Consider the following 20,745-nt stretch of genomic DNA (forward strand, 5'->3'; position numbering starts at 1 on the left):
AGGAGAAAGACTGCAGGTACACCGGATAAAGTGGTGGCTGGAAGACCTAACGAGCTTGGAAAATTCTAAACAGTGTGAATCTGAAGAAGTCAGGGCTTAGATATATAAACTGCTAAAATCTAAATACAAAGAAAAACATCTGAAAGCAACTAAAAAAATGCATTGCTTGTGCAGAAATAAGAATGAATAAGTTATTTCATATCAGAAATCATAAAGACCAGAAAATGAAATCAATATTTTTAGTATGGAGAAAGAATTGTCAGTAAGTCAAACAAAAGGCTGTGTAGAAAGCCTTACAGATAGAATGAATCAATGAGAGAATAGAATGTCAGGGTTTGAGTATAGGGTAGACCAGTGGTTTTCAACCTTCCTAATGCTGCAACCCACAACCATAAAATTATTATTGTTGTTACTTCATAACTATAATTTTGATACTGTTATGAATTGTAATGTAAATATGTGTTTTCCAATAGTCTTGGGCAACCCAAGTAAAAGGATCATTCAATATCCTCCCACCCCATTCAAAGGGGTCACAACCCACAGATTGAGAACCACTGGGATAGAGGAATTAGACCATTCATACAATAGCAAAAATAAAGTAATAAGAAAACATGAACAGAGCATTTGAGACCTATGAGAAACTATGAAAAAAAAAAAAAAACCTTTGAATCATGAGTATAGAAAGAGAAGAATTTCTGATAAAAGCATAAAAGGCATTTTTCAATAAAATAATAGAAAAAAATTTCCCAGATCTAGAGTGTGTGTGGGGGGGGGGGGGACACACATGTATTGCGGTAAATAAGGATCAGGATAAACAAATAGGCCGAATAGATGTTTATTCAGGGAGAAATAACTTACAACCTAGACAGATGAACACCAGGAAATTCAACCCGATCCTCTCCTGTCCGAGTCACGCCAGAAAGAGAGAGCGCCTTCCTGGCCCCCTCCGACCTCCTTCCTCAGGTCACCTCCGCCCATCGCTCCACCCCCCAATGGGCGTGGTCAGTGCTACACACATGCATTTTTTTCATACCAGACACTTATAAGATCAGGAAAGAACCTCCCCATGTCATGTTATAGTTGAAACACTATATACAACCAAGTATATTGGGAGTGGAAAGAGAGAAACACTGAATCACAAAGAAAGGCAAGCCCATCACAATAACAACTGATTTCTCAACAGAAACTTTAAAAGCCAGGAGAGCTTGGAATAATGCATTTTAGTCTCTGAAAAACAAACCCTGCCAATTCAGACTACCATACCCAGCAAAACTACTACAATTTAAGGAAAACTTCCACAATAAAAACAAGCTGAAGGAACTCATGACCACTGACCCAGCTCTACAGCTCCTATTTGGAGGAATTCTTCATGCTAAAGAGAAAAATAAATGCTGTCAGTTGTCTGGTGGGCAACAAAGGATATGAGATGTTTTCAAACTATTACACATTAATAATCTTTTTTTCTACAATTTTGAAATTGAAAGAACTCTAACCACACACACACACACACACACACACACACACAGAGAGAGAGAGAGAGAGAGAGAGAGAGAGAGAGGGAGGGAGGAGAGGACAGTTTGCAGAGTTGTTTCCTTCTACCATGTAGAACCACAATTCTTTCCATCAAACTCTGCAATGATGTCTTATCCCACCAACCCCTCTCAACAACCAGCAAAGCTTGATGCCTAACCTGAAGAGACATGAAAGCTTTTGTGCCTTCACTTATCCTACTTAATGGTCAATATTCATTTTTGCAGAAATATTAGGATACTAGTTACAGTATCCTCTTAGATGTGTTAAACATAATATATTTGTGTGTCCATTGAGCTTTTCCAAACTAGAATGAAAAAAATCTGAATTCCAAAACATCTAGCCCAAGATAAACCTAGGTATATGTTTTTGACTCATCAATTTTGAAAATAAGGGATGCATTACCTATTCAAAATTAATTTTGGTGCCCAACAGTTCAGGACCATGTACAAAGTGTTTCTTTTTTTTTAATCTCTAGAGTCCATTAGGAATGACTCTCAGTCATAGGAGCAGTGGACAGCATGATGGCCTCTGTGCTGTGTATTTTCAATGGGTTTCCAAGTCATGCAGAATGAGTTCTTGGAATGTGTTTGCCTTGTAGCAAGACTATGGAATACCTACAGGATAGCCATGAAAGTCTGAGTACATAAGATACTGGGGTGGGCCTTGCAGGTCCCCTCCTTTATTCTGGTTCCTTTTCTCCTCCTCACATTGGTCTAGAAAGGAAAATGGAAATGCTAGTTATTTATGCTCTGTATTTATTCTCATTTTCCTCCAGAGCTTTCTCAGAGAGGGAAGGACTTCATTCTTTGGAGAGAAATGAGAAAATATTAGAGATTGCAGAGGTTTATGGCCAGTGGCCATCCAGCATGCTGCAGTGCAGAGATTTACAATAGACAGGGACTAAAAGCATGCAAGGACTGTGATGAGCAGGTTAGGAAGCTACACGCACACACGCACACGCATGTGCAGGCTCCCATGCCTCTATCTTGCCCCATCTGAGAATCTTTTACATTTTAGCTCCAGGTTTTGGTTTTGAAGTAATATTTCATGTATCAAAGTTCTTGAATCTTATGTAAAAATCTAAGAACTTTAACAAAACATGAATAAAATAGAATGTGTCCAGGGTTATTTAATAGTTTCCTTTTTCAGACTCAGCCCTTCATTATTTTAATTTTTTAAAGATTAATTTCTATGTGCATGTGACTGTAAATTTATGTGTAGTTCATGCATGCAGGTGGCCGTAGAGCCAGAAGAGGGTGTCAAATCCCCTGGAACTGGAGTTACAGGTAGTTGCTCACCTGATGAGGGTGCTGGAAGCCAAACATAGGTCTTCTCCGGGCCTCTGAGCTATCTCTGCTGCCTCAGTTTTAACTTTTTCTGTTATTTATTTTGTGTATTATGGATGTTAGGGCTGCATGTTTGTATGTCATATGTGTGCTTTGTGCCCATGGAGGCCAGATAATGGCTTCATATCTCCTGAAACTGGAGTTTCCGATGGTTGGGAGTCATCATGTAGTGCAGGAATTGAATTCAGAACCTCTGAAAAAGCAGCGGTGGTCATAACCACTAAGCCATCTCTGCAGCCCTCCCATCCACCCAGTTTTGACTTTCATACAGCTTTTTTTTTTTTTTTTTTGCTGCAAGCCTTTATCTGTAAAGAAGTAACAATTAACTCCAGAATGTCTGTTACTATGAGTTTGGATGTATATAGAATGTATACTGGGTGCTTTATATTCTCAAATAGGCCCCAGAGAAAGGAATTCCTTCTCACCAGGGCTTTAACAGAGCTGCAGCCTCTGGATCTCACACTATGTAGCCTTAGTTTAGTTTTCCCCTTTGATATAGCACTGAGAAGTCCCCTTTAACCAGTTAACAGCATATTCTACAAGTCATGTCCCCCACAAACATTTTACAAGTCACATCCAGAGGGGAGACATGAGACACCTGCTTTTCTAAAACTACCCGCCTTCCTGGCTCTGAGAGATATGCAGGCCCTGTAGTCAGAGAGTTGTTAAATGTGCCTGTGGATATAAAAGCTAGAAGCCTTATAGGATCTGAGAGAACTTTAAAAGACTTTTTAGAAGGGACCTTGAGGGAATTTTTAGGAGGAACTTCTTAGACTTTTAGACAATCTTTAGAAAGAACTCTAGGAGAATTTTTAAGAACTTTTGGAAGAGATCTTTAAGAGGAATCTTACAGAAGGAAAATTAGGAAAATTATTAGAACTTTTAAGGAGAAATCTTAGTAGAGAAAGTTTTTTTTTGTTTTGTTTTGTTTTGTTTTGTATTTTCCGAGACAGGGTTTCTCTGTAGCTGTGGAGCCTGTCCTGGAGCTCACTTTGTAGACCAGGCTGGCCTTGAACTCACAGAGATCCACCTGCCTCTGCCTCCCGAGTGCTGGGATTGAAGACATGCACCACCAACACCCAGCTGAAAAGCTTTTGAGGAGAGGACTTTTAGAGAGAAATCTTTTTTTATATATCCAAAATGTGTTTACTGGGACAATTCCCACTGAGCTTGAATCAGGTGCTGCTCAGTGCTGCTTCCTCATGAAGGAGCACCCTCCTGTCAGCCGCCCTTGCCCGCCTGTGGGCTGACAGAGGACAGTGGAGCAGCCAACACACAAGACTACCGTTTGTGCATGGCTGAAGACAGTGGTGATTTTATAACATCCTGGGCATTTCACATCCATAAAGTAGGAATTGCGCCTTTTCTTGTGTTTCCTCTTTTCCTCTTCTGGAGAGGGATGAAGGAGATCCTTTGCAAGAGGCATGTTCTCTAGGGAGGTCGTCATCGCCGGAAAAGCTAGAGAGAAATCTTAAAGAGGGCTTTTGAGAGAGAACTTTTGGGAAGAACACTTCTTGAATAAAAAGCCTCCATTCTTGAAGAATAAAGAGCCAAGAGAGGAACACACGTGTGAGCCTGTTAATCCCTCCTCACCCTCAGACTACTTTTAGAGAAACCCTACCTGCCTGCTGTCTAGCCCCTAGCCTGGACCCTGAAAGAGCATCAAGGGTCTTGTTACTTTTCCACATAACTTCCAGTTTCATATAATCAGGGTTAATCTCTATCCTTATGCTGTGATCTTTTGAAAGTTTCTGCCTTGTCTGATGTTCATTATGCCCCCACTGGCATCAGCTTTACGTCTCTGGGAACCTAGGTGTTTGGCTGCTCTGGGAATTGTGGTAATTGTCCTTGTTTGTTTCAGGTGTGATCCCCTGAGCCCATTTGCTGTCGGGGGAGAAGACCTAGACCCCTTTGGGTGAGTATTTCTGGGGAGGTGGCAGCAACCTAACTTGCTCAGTGACTTGCAGCCCAGCTCATCCAATTTTAGACTTTTCATCAGCCTCCCTGATGAAGTGGCTGTGGTTGTGAAGGATGAGTGGAGGAGGTTGTGAAGTGGCTGAGGAGTCCACTGCTTCTTTCTATGCTCTGCCATACCTAGCGCAGTGCAGAGAGAGAACTGGGCGGACCATTTCTCTCTCCTCTACATAGGATCACAGCCCTTCCCTGGATAAGAGTCGTGGGGATTTATCAGATACAGAATGAAGTCCACACAGTGGGCCACAGGCTGTAGAGCATCAGTTCAGGGCTATTTGGTGGTTACCTCACTCCACAAAGGGAGTCTCTAAGTCCCGCATATCCTCTGCTTCTCATTCTGCATCCAGCAGTTTTCATTCTGCAGCCTCAGCTGTGCACTCTGTTCTCTGAGTGAGTCAGGTGAGGTTTAACTCCTGCTGAAGAGTGACCCCACTTTGATCATCTCGTTTTTAGATAGTAGGACTCACTCAGCTCCAAAGAGCTGCTCACACAGTGACCTCAGCATGTGAGGAACATTAGCCTATTTATCCCAGTTGGAATGCATGGAACTCAGGAAGGGACAGAGACTGTCAGGAGCCAGGCTCAGGCAACCCACAGACTGTCAGTAACTGTACTGAGGCCCTTAATCATGAGTGGTCACAATGTTATCACTCCTAGATTTAGAGTCTGACAGTTCTGTATTGAACCTGGCCAATTCTAGCCAGTTCTTGACCAGTTAGCCCCATTGGGTGTAAGATATGACAGAGATCTCAACCCTGTGGACTCAGGAAATCCTACAGAACTTCCTGTGCTGCTGTAGGCCCTTTTGGCTTCAGCAGTAGACACTTTGTATTCATTTTGTGTTCTTGCTTACTTGCTTGATCTCCTGTCTGCCTAGACCATCTAGAGTAGCCATCTGATCAATTTTACTTCACTCTATGCCTGTCTCCCTTCTTCAAGGGCACTAAGTCCCTGTTGCAACTGCTTACCCAGCTTCCTTCCTGTCTCAGGTGTCAGAGAGGTGGCATGATTGTGGATCCCCTGAGATCTGGCTTCCCAAGAGCACATATTGATCCATCCTCGGGTCTCCCGAACCGGCTTCCCCCTGGTGCCGTGCCCCCAGGAGCTCGCTTTGACCCCTTTGGACCCATTGGGACCAGCCCATCTGGGTAGGTATTCATTCAAGTAATCTGAAAGGTGGGATTTGATGGCAAAGCTGGCTTAATTCAGCTTTGCAGCCCAGATATCTGATCCAGGCACAGCAACCACTGTTTCCTCCCTGGAGCCTTCCAGGAATCCTCTCCTCACCTCATTCCCCTGGTGTCTTAGAGTTATAGTTATCATTGCTATGATGAAACACTATGAACAAAAGCAACTTTGGGTGTAAAAGGGTTTATTCTGTTTACATGTCCACATCAGTGTTCATCAAAGTGAGTCAGAACAGGAACTCAGAGCAGGAACCTGGAGGCAGGACCTAATGCAGAGGCCATGGAGGGTGCTGCTCATTGACTTGTTCCCCTTGGCTTGCTCAGCTGCTTTCTTACAGAACCCAGTACCACCCACAATGGGCTAGGCTCTCCCATCAGTCATTAATTAAGAAAATGCTATACAGGCTTGCAGACATTCCCATTTTGTGGAGGCATTTTTTTTTTTTTTCTCAGTAAAGTTTCCCTTCTCTCAGATGGTTATAGTTCATATGAAGTTGACATAAAACTAGCCAGCAAACTTGGACTCAGGAAGAGGTGCTTGTTCCCACAGTCCTTTTACAGCCTTGGAGACTGGGTATTTGAACCACAGTAAGATTAGACCCAGGCCATTTGGCCCTAGAGTTCATGATCTTAAACTCCATGTCACTCTGTGGGCCTCCTTTGTACAGGGCTTGTTTCCTGTGCACTCAGCCCTGTCCCGCCAACTCACTAGACCCTTTTTCCATTGCAGACCTAATCCAGACCATCTCCCCCCACCAGGCTACGATGATATGTACCTGTGAAGGCCTCAAGAATGTAACATCTCAGCCTCCCTTGCACTCTCCTGGAGCTGCCATCACTGGCCCCATCAGTGTTCGTGTTCTTGTGGGCTCAGGGCAGAGGATTCTGCCCATGTGTTTGCAGGCCTGCTGGGGTTGCATCCCCAGCCTTTGTCAGAACCGAGACGTCTGCTGCAGCCCCCTACCCAGCTGCATATAAGTCCCAAGGAGAAATCAGTGTGTGTCTATCATCACCAGCTCCTCCCCAGTTCCAAGGGAGACTCCGGCAACATAAACCCTCCACCCGATGCAGTCCCGGTCACAGCGCTATAAGAACAGAACGCATTTTGGATGTTATTATTAAGAACCAAATGTCAATACAGAATTCATGTTGCCGGTCTTCTACTTTCCTTTTTAAGTTAGTGCACAGACTCTTGAGTTTGAGCCTTGATAGGACTAAATGACTCCTAGGAGGGTCCATTCTTCTCAAGCACCTCCCTCCCTTCCATAAGTTCCTGACATCACTAAGTTGAGCTCCACTCAGGTTTTGTGTGTAAAAGAGTGACTGGAATTCCATGAACTACAAGGATGATTCCACCAATGCAGGCACCCTAGAAAATGTGCCATGTCCTTCCAAAGGCATCCTCTTCCAGTTGCCCCTGTTTGTGCAGCCTGTTGTCTGCTCCCTGGGCTGCTGTGGCCAGTAAGTAGACAGAACAGACCTGCAGCTAATCTCACTTCCTCCCCATGGTGACCCTAAAGAAGTCCTCTCAGAGCCTAGGGGCCACCTGTGAAATCAGAGGCTCCTTCAGTTGAAGCTCTGAAATGTGCTTTCTGTGTGAATGCGGACAGCCCTAAGGACAGGAGAAGTGGAAGGAGGAAAGGTGTCTATAACTATACTGCTTGTCCTCTTGGGGCTGACAAGAAATTAAGAACATGGGTCCAGCCAAGTGTGGTGTTAAATTTCAGGAGGGAGGGGGAGCCCCAGTCTCTGGAAGCCTGTGTTGAAGCCCACCCAATCTGTAGAATTCTCTGGGTCCCTTGAAGCCCCAGCTGACAGGCATTGGCAGTACGCAGCCCCATGCTGTAGTGATGGAAAGAGAACAATAGAGGACCAGGCTAGGAGACACCAAATCAAGGGACTACACACTTCATTCCACAGCCAGCATTCAACCATGTGGCTCCTTTCACATCTCAGCTCCTTGCACTCCTTTCCCCAGAAAGGACTTACCATTTTTACCTATAAGCAGCAACGCACTACTGTAGTTTTTTGGGGGTTACATTCTAGGAAGGTGTCCAGTGTGCCCAGCCCAGGAATGGGTAGGTAAACTGAACTGACAGGACTGGGCCATCTCAGGTGGAGGTTGGGCCTCAGGGCCAAGCTAGCATGAGCAGGTTCCCTGGCTGTTGAAGAGGGTCACATGCATCAGGTGCTGACCACCTTGAGGCTCTAGAACATCCTGTAATCTGGGAGCAAAGACAACCACTCATTGTGCATCACCATCATCCTTGAGGGCCGCCAGGCGGAATGTTTGGTTTGGTTTTGGAATTGGATCATACCTGCGAAAGAGCTTAGGGCACTTTGCTCATTAAAGCATCTCTTTTTATGCAAGGAAGCATTTAAGGGAACAGATGGCTGGAATTCTTAAGATAGGTTGGGGAAAGTAGATAACTCAGGGCCCTGATTTTAGGGAAGGTAAAATGGAAACATTCTCCAATTGGGCCTTTTAATAGTAAAGGTAAAAAAAAGACAGTCATGTCCAATAGTTCTATTTTCTGCAAACAAAAGTTACAGTAGAAAAGGGCTATTGTTGCTGTTTTCCTGTGAGTCACCTTACATAATATCCTTGAGAAACACAGTATCATAGATGTAGGTAGCCGTGAATGGGGCCGCTAAGAACTTCTGGTTCCAGCTGTTGGTGCTTGCTTGGGTCTCCACCACCTCTCCTTCCAGCTGTGATTAGCCAACAGCAAGAAGGAATGTTTCAGGCTTATGTCCCATAGAAACCTGAAATCAGATCCTTCACAATAAACAAATAGCACTTATAATCTGTTTTTTTTATTAACAACTTTATTAAGAGAATTTACACACCCAGGGAGTTCACCCACTCAAAGTACACAATTCAGTGGGTTATAGTTATTCACAGTGCTGTGTGTACATATACCCCCAAATATAATTCCTCCCCCCCAAAAAAAATTCATTTCTCCTCCCTCAGCCCAGGCAGCCCCCAGTCAGTTGTCTACAGATTTGCCTATTCTGGACAGTTCTCATAAGTAAAATCACTCAGTATGTGGCCTTTGTGTCCAGTGTCTTCCACACCTTGTTTTCACTGTTAATGTGATTGTAGCAACAACACTTTATACCGTGGCTGTATAATCATGGTATGGCTGCATCATATTTTGCTCATTTGTCAGTTGGTGGACACTTGGATTGTTTCTCCATTTTGTTATGTTGAATGATATTAATGTTCATGTACAAGTTTTTTGTGTGGGCAGATGTTTTCAAGTCATTGAATATATCTGGGATGGATTTGTAGGTTCCCATGATAACACTTAAACTTTTTGAGGAATTGCCAATGTTTTCCAAAACAGCCACACTCTTCATACTGCCAGTAGTGCTCCATTTTCTCCAAATCCCCACGCTTCAGGCCAAACTAGTGGTGTCAGGTCATATCTTGTTTGCATTTCCCTGTATTTTTTTTTTCATGGAAATTTTAGGGCAAGACCATGCAGGGCAGAGACCCGAGCAGCTTGTCTTTGAGGAGGAGGACTTGTGCCTTTGATAATAGTCACTGTAGGGTAGCTATGATCAGTCATGGAACTAGGTTTGACTTTGGGGATGTTCTGGGCTGGATGTGGTACATGGTGGTCTTTTCTCCAGGGGAAATTCCTGAATCCTTTGGACATCTAATAAGATTCAGAGCATCGTTTTCACTTGGTTTGAAATTTCATAGCTCATACAGTGGCTTACAAATAGAATCAAGGTCTACTTCTAAATCATTGTCTTTTGGTGCTAAATAGACCACTCACACTATTTCTAGGATGCACCGGCCCACATCCCACCTTCTCTTCTTGGCTTGCTGTCTTTCCTATTCTTAGAGCTGGCTGAGTTTTGCATTGCATTTTTCTCCTCAGTCATGAGCTTTAGCCAACCTCCATCTGATCTAAGTCATGAGTCTACTAAGACCTCGACCCCAGGAATGTTTCAAGTATTAAAATAGGGCTCCATTCCTGTGCTAGAGTTAGTACCTGTTGATACATAGCTGGAGAACAGGTAACAAGTCTGTACAGCCTTCCTCTGGAACCCAGCTTCCTCATGACTTCTCATCATTGATGACATTATGCCTTTGATTCATGATTGTCTTCACAAGAGGAAAACAACCCATTGGTCACTTCATATTCTCTTATTACCTGATCTTGTACCCTTGGTGGGACAGGTCCCACCACCAGTGACAGTCCCCAGCTTTATTCCCAGCTTTACGTGTCCATAATGCTTGTTTGCTTACTGACGACTGTTCATCTCTAGAACAGATGCTCACAGCAGGCATCCTAGCTGGTGGGCCTAGACATTGTTTGCCCTTGGGATGTTATACTGAATCACTCCACCTGGGTCTGACCCAGAATCTATCTGCTCCTGAGAACAGGTCAAAAGGCAGGCATGGGCAGGGAAGACCAGCAAGGCCCTTGTCACTGGACGGATCCTAGGATGAATCAGGAAGTCTGAGCACCTTACTAAGGCAGTGCTTGTGGAAGTGAAAGGCCCATCCCCTACTCACAATAAAGTGCTCTGGGTAACCACTAAACAGTGTCAGTGGTTATGAGCTACATAAAGCAAGTGCTGGGAAAGTCACAGTGTAATGGTTCAGAGGGACAACTGAATAGAAGGGGGCCAGTCTGGTAGTTCAGTGCAGTAAATGCTCATTTAACGTAGGGGCCAGTTCATCATGGGCTGAGAAAGTAGGAGCTGTAAGACAGCAGCTGCTCAGATCTGCATCAGAAAGAGAATGCCTTTCACTCTGTCAGCTTGTGCCCACACAGCTCAATTCCAAGTTCAAGGCTCAATGGACTGACTATATCTGGTTGTGAGAATCTGTAATCTCAGACTCTGAGAATCTCAGACTCTAGCAGCAAATGGTCTCAGAAATGCCCTACGCTCTTTACCCGTCTCTGCCATTGGGAAGGTGCATTGGAACAGGTCTGCTGAGCTTCTTGTGATTGTGTCATAGCCATGATGTAAATGAGTACCATACTCTTGCTTGCCATAGCCTACTAGCTCCTGAAATGCTTGTTGTAGTATACAGTACATCCTGGGCCCCAATTCACAGCTCTAAGGAAAGCCTTCAAGTCCCTTGTTGGCAAGGTCCAGTTGTAATTCACGGATCATGCAGGTTGGAGAACCGCAAAGGGAGATCTTTCTACACAGCATCACCAACAGCTGTATTGCCTGGAGTCTAGTTAGAAATGAATAATCTCTCTCAGGGCCCACCTCAGACTTACTACATGTGAATTTGAATTTTATTTTTATGTGTATGGGTGTTTTGCCTGCATATATGTATATACACTGGGTGCATGACAGATGCACACTTGATCCAAAAGGGTTATCAGAGCCCCTAGAATTGGAATTACTGATAGTTATGAGCTATCGTACCGGTGCTGGGAATTGAGCCCTGGTCCTCTGGAAAAATAGCCATTGCTCTTAACTAACCATTGAGCCATCTCTCTAGCCCCAGTGAAAGTTCCCCACATTCTATGTGCACACTGAATTTGATGTTCAAGACACTGAATTTGATGTTCAAGGCTACAGGTAGCCTGTTACCTTTACCTAGATATCAGGAACAAATAACAAAATCAGCCAGTCTTGGTGGCATATATGATTAATGCATCCATGTTTACATTTTCCCCAGTTGGACCTAATATCCACTCCATTCTCTTAACCATATGGCTCATTGAAGCACATTTCATAAATGACTTTAAATATATGGACACCCTTGTGAAATGACAATCCTCAGATCATTAGTCATTCAGCCTCATTTCTAAACCAGAGGGTTAGAAAGGTCTAGTAGTTTGACATAAACCAAGTGTGGAAATTACTTGAGTACAGTCTTCCTCATCTGCCTGCAAGAATGCTAGAGAGTACCATTACATGTGTCTTACTAAAGGTAGTGGGGGACCAGTGGGTGTCAGCCGCTATCGTTACCAAAGTCATATGGATAAGTGAGAATGGAGCTCAGACACAAAGCAGAGGAACTCTGGACCATTTAAACTAGTGCAGGAGATAAGTATTTATCTGGTACCCATAGTGTGCACAGCTTCTTATCCCAGACTGGTACAACCTAAGGTGAAGATTGGGGGCATTAGTCAAGGTACCGGACACACCCCTGTACTTCACATGACCCTGATCCACAGGCAAACCCCATCCCAGAATCTGGAAAAGAGAAACTGCGAGAAAGGAGAAATTCTGCATAATCCCAGGGATGGGCATAGTCTCTGAAACTGAGCTACTGCACTAAGGTTAGAAGGGACATCTGATACCATGTGTCACAACCTCCACTCTGCAGAAGACAGGCCCAGTAAGCCCCTCTGAGGGTGAGCTAAGGGAATCTTCTGGCCCCCCAGGGCTGGGCTTGGGCTCTATGTTGGGTCTTGCTACATGACCCCAGCTGCTGCTCACCTTGGCCCTCTAGGGTTGGTAGGATGGAAGCCACTCTGCACTAAACAAATAAAAAAGCAAGTCCATGGCAGATGCATAAGAAAGATTTCCACAGGGCCACACAGACCACAGAAATCCTGTCTTCATATCCCAAGCTTTCCTGCTCAGTGTGGTTCAAAAGTTACAGGGGTCCTTAAGTAACAAGAACACTCCTCACTCAGCTAGTTGGGACGTGCCCCATCGATTCAGCACCCTGGTCAGCACCCAGCCTCCATGGTGCTGAGAAGACCTAGCTACATTAAGCTTGACTGCTTTCCAAGCCAGGACAGCTCATTTCTGGAGGTAGGACAGCTCTGAGAAGCAAGTACCTGCCCTTCCTGATCTGTGACACCACCATCCCTTCCAGCCAGCACAGGCGCCTCTGTCAGTACTCCTTAGGTTTTCATCTCTTCTATGCTAAAACTAAAACTGGACATAGCAGCTACTCAAACCTCTGTTGAAAGGATGAATAAGGATGCTTGGGTGGCACCATCAAATGGTCTCTGACCTATAGTTCAGCAGTGCCCACTGTTAATGTCCCCGAGAAAGGAGTTGTGCATTCCTGGCCCCAGAAGACGTCATCTTATTGACAGTCCCTTGACTTCAACCACAGTTTTCACATTGCCACATCCTCATACCCAAGTCCAACTGTCCAGCTGCAATTGAAAAATTTGGGATTCTGGTGACCACAGATCCACAACTGACCAGAGCCAGGACAGACAGTGTCTTTAATCTTGCCACCACTGCCATGGCCAACTACTGTTGTTCATTGATATTACCTGCAAAACTGAGCAGACACATTTGGGCTATTGCTTCTCCTGCTTTAATCTGAAGGAAAGAATAGGGACTACTATGAGGGGTCAGCAATAGTGGCACAGATCACCCATGAGTAACTTTGATGAAAGAAGATGTGGATACGCAAAGGAATCAAGTGAGAGAGGCTGGAAGAAGGAAAAGAAGAGGAGATAGGTTTTGCTGAATGCCAGTGGCCCTGGAGTCAGTCCTGACCCAGATGGCACAGCTCCCAAGAAGAGGTTGGCATGGCAGCTGCCTTCTTTCCCTGTCTTCCTTGTTCCCCTGGGCCAGAACTGATTAGTGAGTCTCTTTTCACTTGCTACTTTTCCTTAAGCCTGGGAGACCAGCAGCCGCCACCCTGACCTTGGAGACTCAGAAGTTAAATAGGAAAAGGCTGCCAAGTTGAGGCATGGAGCCAGGGCCATATCCCCTGGCTGTAGTAAAAACCCTAAAGGAGGGTCAGGGAGATAGCATTGCCCCACAGTGCATCTAACAGTCTTTCTTCCAGACAAACCTGCAAATATAGGGAGAACAGGGCCTGTCACCACATTGCCACAATCATGCCTTACAGCCTTCTTTCAGTAGCCTAAGTGTCCCCCTTCCCCAGATGATGAAGCCCAAGTACACACCAGGAGTCCCATTGCACACTCCTCAGTCACCTGCCTGTGTACCGCCTATCCCTCATCTCATCAGCTGCTGAGGCCTCTGAGCCTCTCAGCATGTGTCTCTCTGGCCAGAGCCCTTCCACCAATTCACATCTTCCTGGTTGTTTAAGGTTCTCCTTAAGCACCCCCTTTCCAAAAGAATCTTCCTGACCCCAAACTCACACATGTCCTCCTCTGTATATCTCCCCCATACCAGTGCGCTCATACAGCACTGCATAGCCACACCATCCTGCACAAGACAGGCTGGGTGCAGCCCAGCCAGGACTGTGTTTATCTGCTGAACCATGGAAGGATACCATGGATGAACATGAGTAGCTGTTTACTGAACAATTAGGAAATGCAGGGCACTGTGCTAAGTGCTTTAAAGACATAATTAACCCCTCACAGGGAAGGCATTGAGACTAGCACAGCTGCTTAGCATTAGAAGAAATGGGCCAGGAGGCACTGAGCCATTGCCAAGCACCTGAGCAGCCATTCCTTACACTGTCTGATGAATCAGCCTCCATGGACCCTGGGGTTCTGCCTCTTGTCCCTCTGAGATTTGTGTACAGGCAATGCTCCAACATCGTGTGCCACCCTCTGCAACATGCAGGTGTCCTATGTTGCCCATCTGCTCAGAACAAAGCAGTTCTGGAAGGGGGATGATGTAGGTAAGAGAATGCACGGGGGCTTAAGAACAAGAAGCTAAAGCACAACAAAAAGCCAGGCTCTGGCCCTAAAGGCTTTGGTTCTCCTCAAATTAACAATTTGGAAGCTTGGGGGAGCCTCGGCTAAATCCAACTAACTCCTCTATGCCCCATGTCTCCTAACTCCTGACAAGTAAATGTTAACATACCTCCACTGATGGGCAAGTTTCTCTCCCAGATAAATCTAACCCTGGGGAATTGAGGGAGGAAACCAACAAACTGAATGGGAGACATCTCCCCACAGATGCCCATATCATTGACATCCGCCGCCTCCCCCCCCCCCCAGCAGAACCTCACCTCTGGCTTCTTGAAGCCCCCACCTTCTTGTCCCGCCCTCTGCTTGCTTTCACACACAGGGAAGTGGTAACCAACAATGACCTGGCTCCTCCAGTTCCAAGCTCAGTCCCCTCCCCAAGTGCCAGGGTTCTGGAATCCCCCAGGACGCTCCTCCTTCCTCAAGAAAGGAGACAGGAAGGGTACTATAGAGGGGACACTGGGATGTTGCTGGGAGGGTGACAAACTTAAAACCACAGGGTCTGTGGCCGACAGAGAAAGAAACCATGGTCAGCTTCCGGAGGATGCCTGGCTTAGCACTCTGCAGCCAGAGGCCTAGTCCTTGGCTCCTGAGCAAGGTCAAATGAGGAAGCTGCAGAGATGTAGACAGGGTGCACGGTGTGTGTGTGTGTGTGTGTGTGTGTGTGTGTGTGTGTGTGTGTGTGTGTGTGTAGGGAGGAGACTTGAGAGAAAATCCCTAGGAAGGTGATGCTATTTCCAAGAAAAAGCACCATGGTGGTGGAGACACCCAGCAACCCCTGTCGCCTAGGAGACCCAGAGGTTACCTGTGAGGAGGTGGAGGTGATGACAGGCATGGGCCCAGACACCCAGGCCTAGACACCTGAGGGCCTCAGACGAGCAAGAGGAGTCAGGTCACAGATTGCTCTCCCCCAGCAAGTGTGACGCCAGGGCTGGGAGGAGAACCTTTTTCCACTGGGGAAACCCCTAAAACAAAGCTAAACCAAGGCCCAGAGAGGATGCTGCAGCTGCAGAGCCCACTGATAATCCACACCCACACTTCTAGTCATGGGATCTTCTGCATCACTACTCTGACCCCAAGACAGTACTCTAGCAAGAGCTCTGGGGAGCTGGGCAAGGACTGTAAGGCTCCAGGACTTTGCAGAGGGCACCACTTGCCCTGGAAGGAATAGAAAAATTTTGTTTCATCCCTTCATTCAAACATGAACACCTACTATGTATGCAACCATGTTTCCCACCCTAAGAATGTAGTATGACCCAGTTAACCCACTTAAACAGAGAGGTGGAGTAACTTGCCCAAGGTCACACAGCCAGTAAGTGGCAGAACTCATATTCAAACACAGATCTTACCAGATACAATGAAGAAAGCAAGATTTGGGGCCCTAGTGGTCTGTGGGATGGCAGAGGCAGTTCTTAGAAGTGAGGCAGGCATGTTCCAGCAACAACAGGGACAACTCTACATCTAATCCCAAAGAAACCCACAGGAAGTCCTAAGCACTCCTCATTCTCTCCCAACTCCTTCCTAAACCTCGGTCCACCTGCTGGGAGATCTCAGCTGCATCTTGGAAAAATGCTTTTGGCATCTCTCAAATCTTCTTAGTTCACTGACAAGGTAATGACTGCCTTGATCCATTCACATGTGGTTTCTAAAGGAGTTTCCCCATCGGAATGCAAAGCAGGTTCCTCTGGCTTGGGAAAAAAAGAAAAAGAAAAAGAAAACTGCCATTCCTTTATTTTCTAGCAGATTTAGCCCTTAAGTACATTTCATTGTGTTTAAGCTGATCTGAATGGACAATTCCAGGCATATACTCACAGTAGGTACTGTAGCCTAACATGTATCCCTCTACTGCTATAGGAATCCAAATTTCTTGGATTGATACATTTTTTTTTTATCATCATCATGGATTTGGGAAGTTGAGGCCCATCATTGGCAATGCTCCATCTTGCTGTAATTCACATAGCATAGTTCCTGCCACTTTGTCTAGCATTTCCCTGCTCCAGCAGGGGAAAAAAACTGATTATTTATATATATCCTGGACTTGGGACCTTTTGCTCTCTTAAGCTTTGTCCTTTTTAAGTTGTACCCTCAGTACCACAGCAGAACCTCCAAAACCAAGCTGCACAATTTTGTCCCCCATCAGCCCTCCCCAGCCCTCTGCTCCAAACAAAAATTGCCAGCATGAGCAGACATTTGATACTGCCCAGATGTTCAAGCTGCATGTGCTGAAGGTTCATGTTCCACATAGTCAGAGCTTCTCCAGCCTACACACCCTGTGCCACCCCATGTTCTGACCCCCACCAACAGCTAGGATCTCAGCTCATACAAGCAGCTAAAATGGAGGATAAGGAACCTGCCTGGAGCAAGGGCTCATGGAACTGATCCTTTTAGAGTCATCCTATAGCCTATACAGTATGTGCTCCAGAAATCCTCCAGGACCTTTAGGACTGGACAGTGCTCCCCAAATGCCTGCCACTATCATCTTCCCCCCACCCCATGCCTATTTCCATAGAGTTTGAGGGGCTCTGGAATATTTCACCAAAGAAAGAATGCAAACAGCAATTCATGTGGCTGGAGTATCCAGGCCACTTAAGTGTACCTTATTTCTCCCCAGATGATGGGCAACTGAACTTCACTAAGAAGGAAAGGTAGACATTACAAATTCAGCATCAAAGAAAATTGTTTTCTGCTACCAGGATGAGATCAGGCTCAAAAAACAGCCCACTGGGGGGGGGGGGGTGGAGGTGATAAGCTCCCAACATGCCCACAGAAATACAACCAAATCCTCACACCTAGGCGCCCAGGGGAAACTGCTTTGTAAATATGCCACTGCAAACAATTCAACACCCCAGGAAGTCAGGTCCCAAGACCAGTTCACACCGTGTCAAATTTTGGATTGAACCAAACCTAGTCACCAGAGCTCTGTAGCAGGGCCACAAGAACCACTGGTTCCTGGCAGTGGTCGTCGTCAATACTAGGCCAGAAGGTGGCATTGGTAATGGTCAGTCCTTGTCAAACACCCTCATCCCTCCTTGAAGGTTAGCCAGAGGCAGACTGGCTTCCTGTTCCCAGGGCAGATGTGGCCCGTGTCAGGGCACCCAGTCCTACTCTTCACTTTAGGGACTGGGCAGCTAGGGTCTGGAGAGGGGAGGATTATGGTTCAGTCAGTAGGGTGCTGCAGGGGGCTCACCTCAGAACTGACTTCTCCCATCGTCATGAAGCCACACTCTACCCTAGATGGCCACCCAATACTCTTACTTGGCTAATGAAAATAGTGGAGGTCTCAGAATCCCCCAAGGCATGAAGAATGGAGGCAATCTTTCACATGACTCCCAACCCTGAGAAATGCCAAGCAGCCTCATCTTCTAAAAGCAGTGGTTTCCACAATGTATTTTTTAGCAGCAGAAGCCATCCTCCAAACAAAACCTTATGCAAAAACTTCAAGCTGCAAAACACATCAGCAGTGCTTGCCTGGGTAGGGCCTAAGCCAGACCCCATGCTTCCCCACCCCAGCACCAAAACTCCCTCCATAGGACCCTCTGTGGATCTCACTTTGAAGCCCCAGGCTTCAGGGTACCTCCAAGCTCTGCAGCTAAAACAGCAAGATAGGGAAGACTCTTACTTAAGAGCCCTGGGTGGTATAGCTGGTCTCTGAGACTTGGACAACCTCGTTCTCCACTAGGACCTGGCCCCCATCCCCAGCAAGCTGCCTCATACGCAGGTTGATGGAGCCGTAGGTCTTCCTGGATCCCCTGCCAGGGACAAAGGTCTGCCTTCGGTACAGCTCACCCTTGCACAGAGAGACCATCAGCAGCACAGACAGGAGCATGCCACCCACTGTGAGCAGCCCCAGGCCTGCGATGATGCACTTGTCCAGATGCGAGCCCAGTCGGGCATAGTACATCTCTAGGCGCTCCATCTCCCTTGCTGTCACCGTGTCAGGGTTAACCCGGGCCTCTCGAGGGATGGCATACGCTGTTACCACCAGGAGGATTCCGCTCACCAAGAAAACCAGAGCAAAAACAAAGCCATAGTCCACTGGGCGGCTCACAGGTTCCAGGCCCGGCCCCTCCTCTGAATGCAGAGAAAGATCATCCCTCTGGGACCGGGGCAGTGAGGGGACACCTCCAGGAGGGCTGGGGGAGCTACCCAGTCTGGCATCCCCAGGGTTCTGGAAATGAGTCTCATGCTCCTCGGAGAAGCAGGCATTCTCCACACCCATCCTGGGTGGCGCCACTGGGCCCAGTGGGGCTGGTCTCCTTGGAACCTGGGGACCATTGCCCAGTGTCTTCAGTTCCAGACCAGGGGGAGATGCCATTGGGAAGAATGACCCCAGCTCATCCCTCGGCCCTTTGGCAGCTAGAAGAGAAAACAGAATGTCAGTTGAAGTTCAACGTCACACTTGTCTCTCGCACAGTTGTAGGGAACTATGGACAGTAGAGCAATGTGGCCTGTGCTAGGGCACTACTCCACAGTGGCTGGTGCAATTATCCTCTCTGAGCCTCAGTTTCCCCATTGAAAAAAAATTCCCCAGTGATAATACTATTACTACTTCCTACTGCACAGTGCTAATGGAAAGGCTGAGGTAACCCATGTGTAGATGCACAGTACAGTACCCAGGAAGTATCAATGATGGGAGAATTTAGAGTAAACATGAGGTCCATATCCCAGCCTCCTTGCATGTGCTTAAGCTTGTGATCGAGCTCCTCAGCAGAAACAGTGTTCTCATCTGTAGAATGGGAAGCCTCCCTCCTGGATATGGTAAATAACGCTCATCAGGCTGTGGCCAGTTCAGCTAATAGGCAATATTGTGTGAGCATGTGTGAGGTGACATGATGGTGAGGTGTGGCAGACACAGTCAAAGTGGTATAGGAACTAGTGGATGAAAGCTTATGGAATCTTGGGGTGGGGTGATGGCATCTAAAACTGCCAAAAACAAAGAGTGGGAAAATTTGTTAGCAGGTAGAGGATGGGGTTCTAGAGAAGGAAGGGTACCCCAGAGATCATCTGGGCCAGTTCACAGAGGACTGTGAAAGCCTGGTCAAGAAGCAATAGGCAGTCAAGTTGTTAGAGCAGGAAAGGCTGGGATTTGTGTGGATTTTAGAAGGCAGAAGATCAAATGCATGGAGCACAGGGTCCAGGGAGGAAGCCCAGGGCATGTGGCCTGGCAGAATGGAAGGTGAAGAATGGGAAGCCTGAGCTGAGCTCAAAGCCAGACGCCTTTGTGTGATCAGGCAGGGATTGAGAGTGGGGACAAAAGAGATACTACCAGATCTCTGGACACATACCACACAGACTCACGTGTCCTTATGCCAAAAGGCCACCAACCTGTAGCCATGGGCCAGACTGAGTTCACTGGAGTTCTGCTTATTTCATTTCCAATTCTATTCATTGAGTTTTGGCCCTTTAGTTACTGTGTGTGTGTGTGTGTGTGTGTGTGTGTGTGTGTGTGTGTGTGTATTATGTATGTATGTATCAAAGATTTCATCTTTTAAGCTTTGCGTTCCTGTAGAGAGCTAGTGAAATCCTCAGTGAATGTGTATTGTTGGCATGGTCATGGCCATCTCAAGGACTGGTCCCACAGGAGTGGTGAAGCCTTCCCCACATGAGGCTCAGAGGGGTTGCAAAGTCTTCCTCGGGTCCGAATGCAAATGTAGACAGTGTGCAGAAAAATGTCCACTTTAGCTTTTCCTCTCTCCCACATGTTTATGGCCTGATACTTCCCCTACAGAAACTTCCTACCAAGTTAGCTACACCTGCTGCCTTGTTCATCTATACTATCCCTGTCTCTTTATTTAGCCTTATACAATAATCCTGCCTTCCTGTTCAACTGCACATATTAAACGTGCTGACCTAGGATTTCTGTGACTTCTCTATTGAATAGCCCAGACCACCTGATCCCAGCTTTTCTGCACATCTATGGATCTGTCTTTTCCTCATTCCCTTTCTTCCCCAATCGGGCCAATACCTAAAGCCCTATAGATGCAGCAGGTTCCCTTTCCAGCTTCTCTTGCAAATCTGTCTGCCATGTGCCACCATCTACTCACAACATACACCTGGCATTGGTAACTGGGCCTTTCC

The 20,745-nt window shown here is 46.4% G+C and overlaps 2 protein-coding genes across 2 annotated transcripts in view; one reads left to right on the forward strand and one right to left on the reverse strand.

The window, feature by feature from the left end:
• The window catches only part of Psmf1 (proteasome inhibitor subunit 1), a 31,008-nt gene extending 23,810 nt beyond the window's left edge, over positions 1 to 7,198 (forward strand). Inside the window, exons 6-8 of the mRNA XM_051193744.1 lie at positions 4,741 to 4,794; positions 5,843 to 6,001; positions 6,771 to 7,198. Coding sequence (XP_051049701.1) covers positions 4,741 to 4,794; positions 5,843 to 6,001; positions 6,771 to 6,822 — 265 coding nt within the window. The 3' untranslated portion in view covers positions 6,823 to 7,198. The remainder of the gene's footprint in view (positions 1 to 4,740; positions 4,795 to 5,842; positions 6,002 to 6,770) is intronic.
• Positions 7,199 to 9,509: 2,311 nt separating this feature from the next.
• Positions 9,510 to 19,052, reverse strand: Tmem74b (transmembrane protein 74B). The gene is made up of 2 exons (XM_051193758.1): positions 18,287 to 19,052; positions 9,510 to 9,705 (listed from the first exon to the last, which is right to left on the reverse strand). The coding sequence occupies exon 1, from the start codon at positions 18,980 to 18,982 to the stop codon at positions 18,287 to 18,289; it is 696 nt and encodes a 231-aa protein (XP_051049715.1). The 5' UTR covers positions 18,983 to 19,052; the 3' UTR covers positions 9,510 to 9,705.
• Between the last annotated feature and the right edge of the window lie 1,693 nt (positions 19,053 to 20,745).

Source organism: Phodopus roborovskii, unplaced genomic scaffold (assembly GCF_943737965.1).
Source record: "Phodopus roborovskii unplaced genomic scaffold, PHOROB, whole genome shotgun sequence".
Classification (NCBI taxonomy): Eukaryota; Metazoa; Chordata; class Mammalia; order Rodentia; family Cricetidae; genus Phodopus; species Phodopus roborovskii.

Excerpts from the sequence above, each read along its gene's own strand:
- Tmem74b (XM_051193758.1), bottom strand. The coding sequence starts at position 18,982 with ATGGCATCTCCCCCTGGTCTGGAACTGAAGACACTGGGCAATGGTCCC.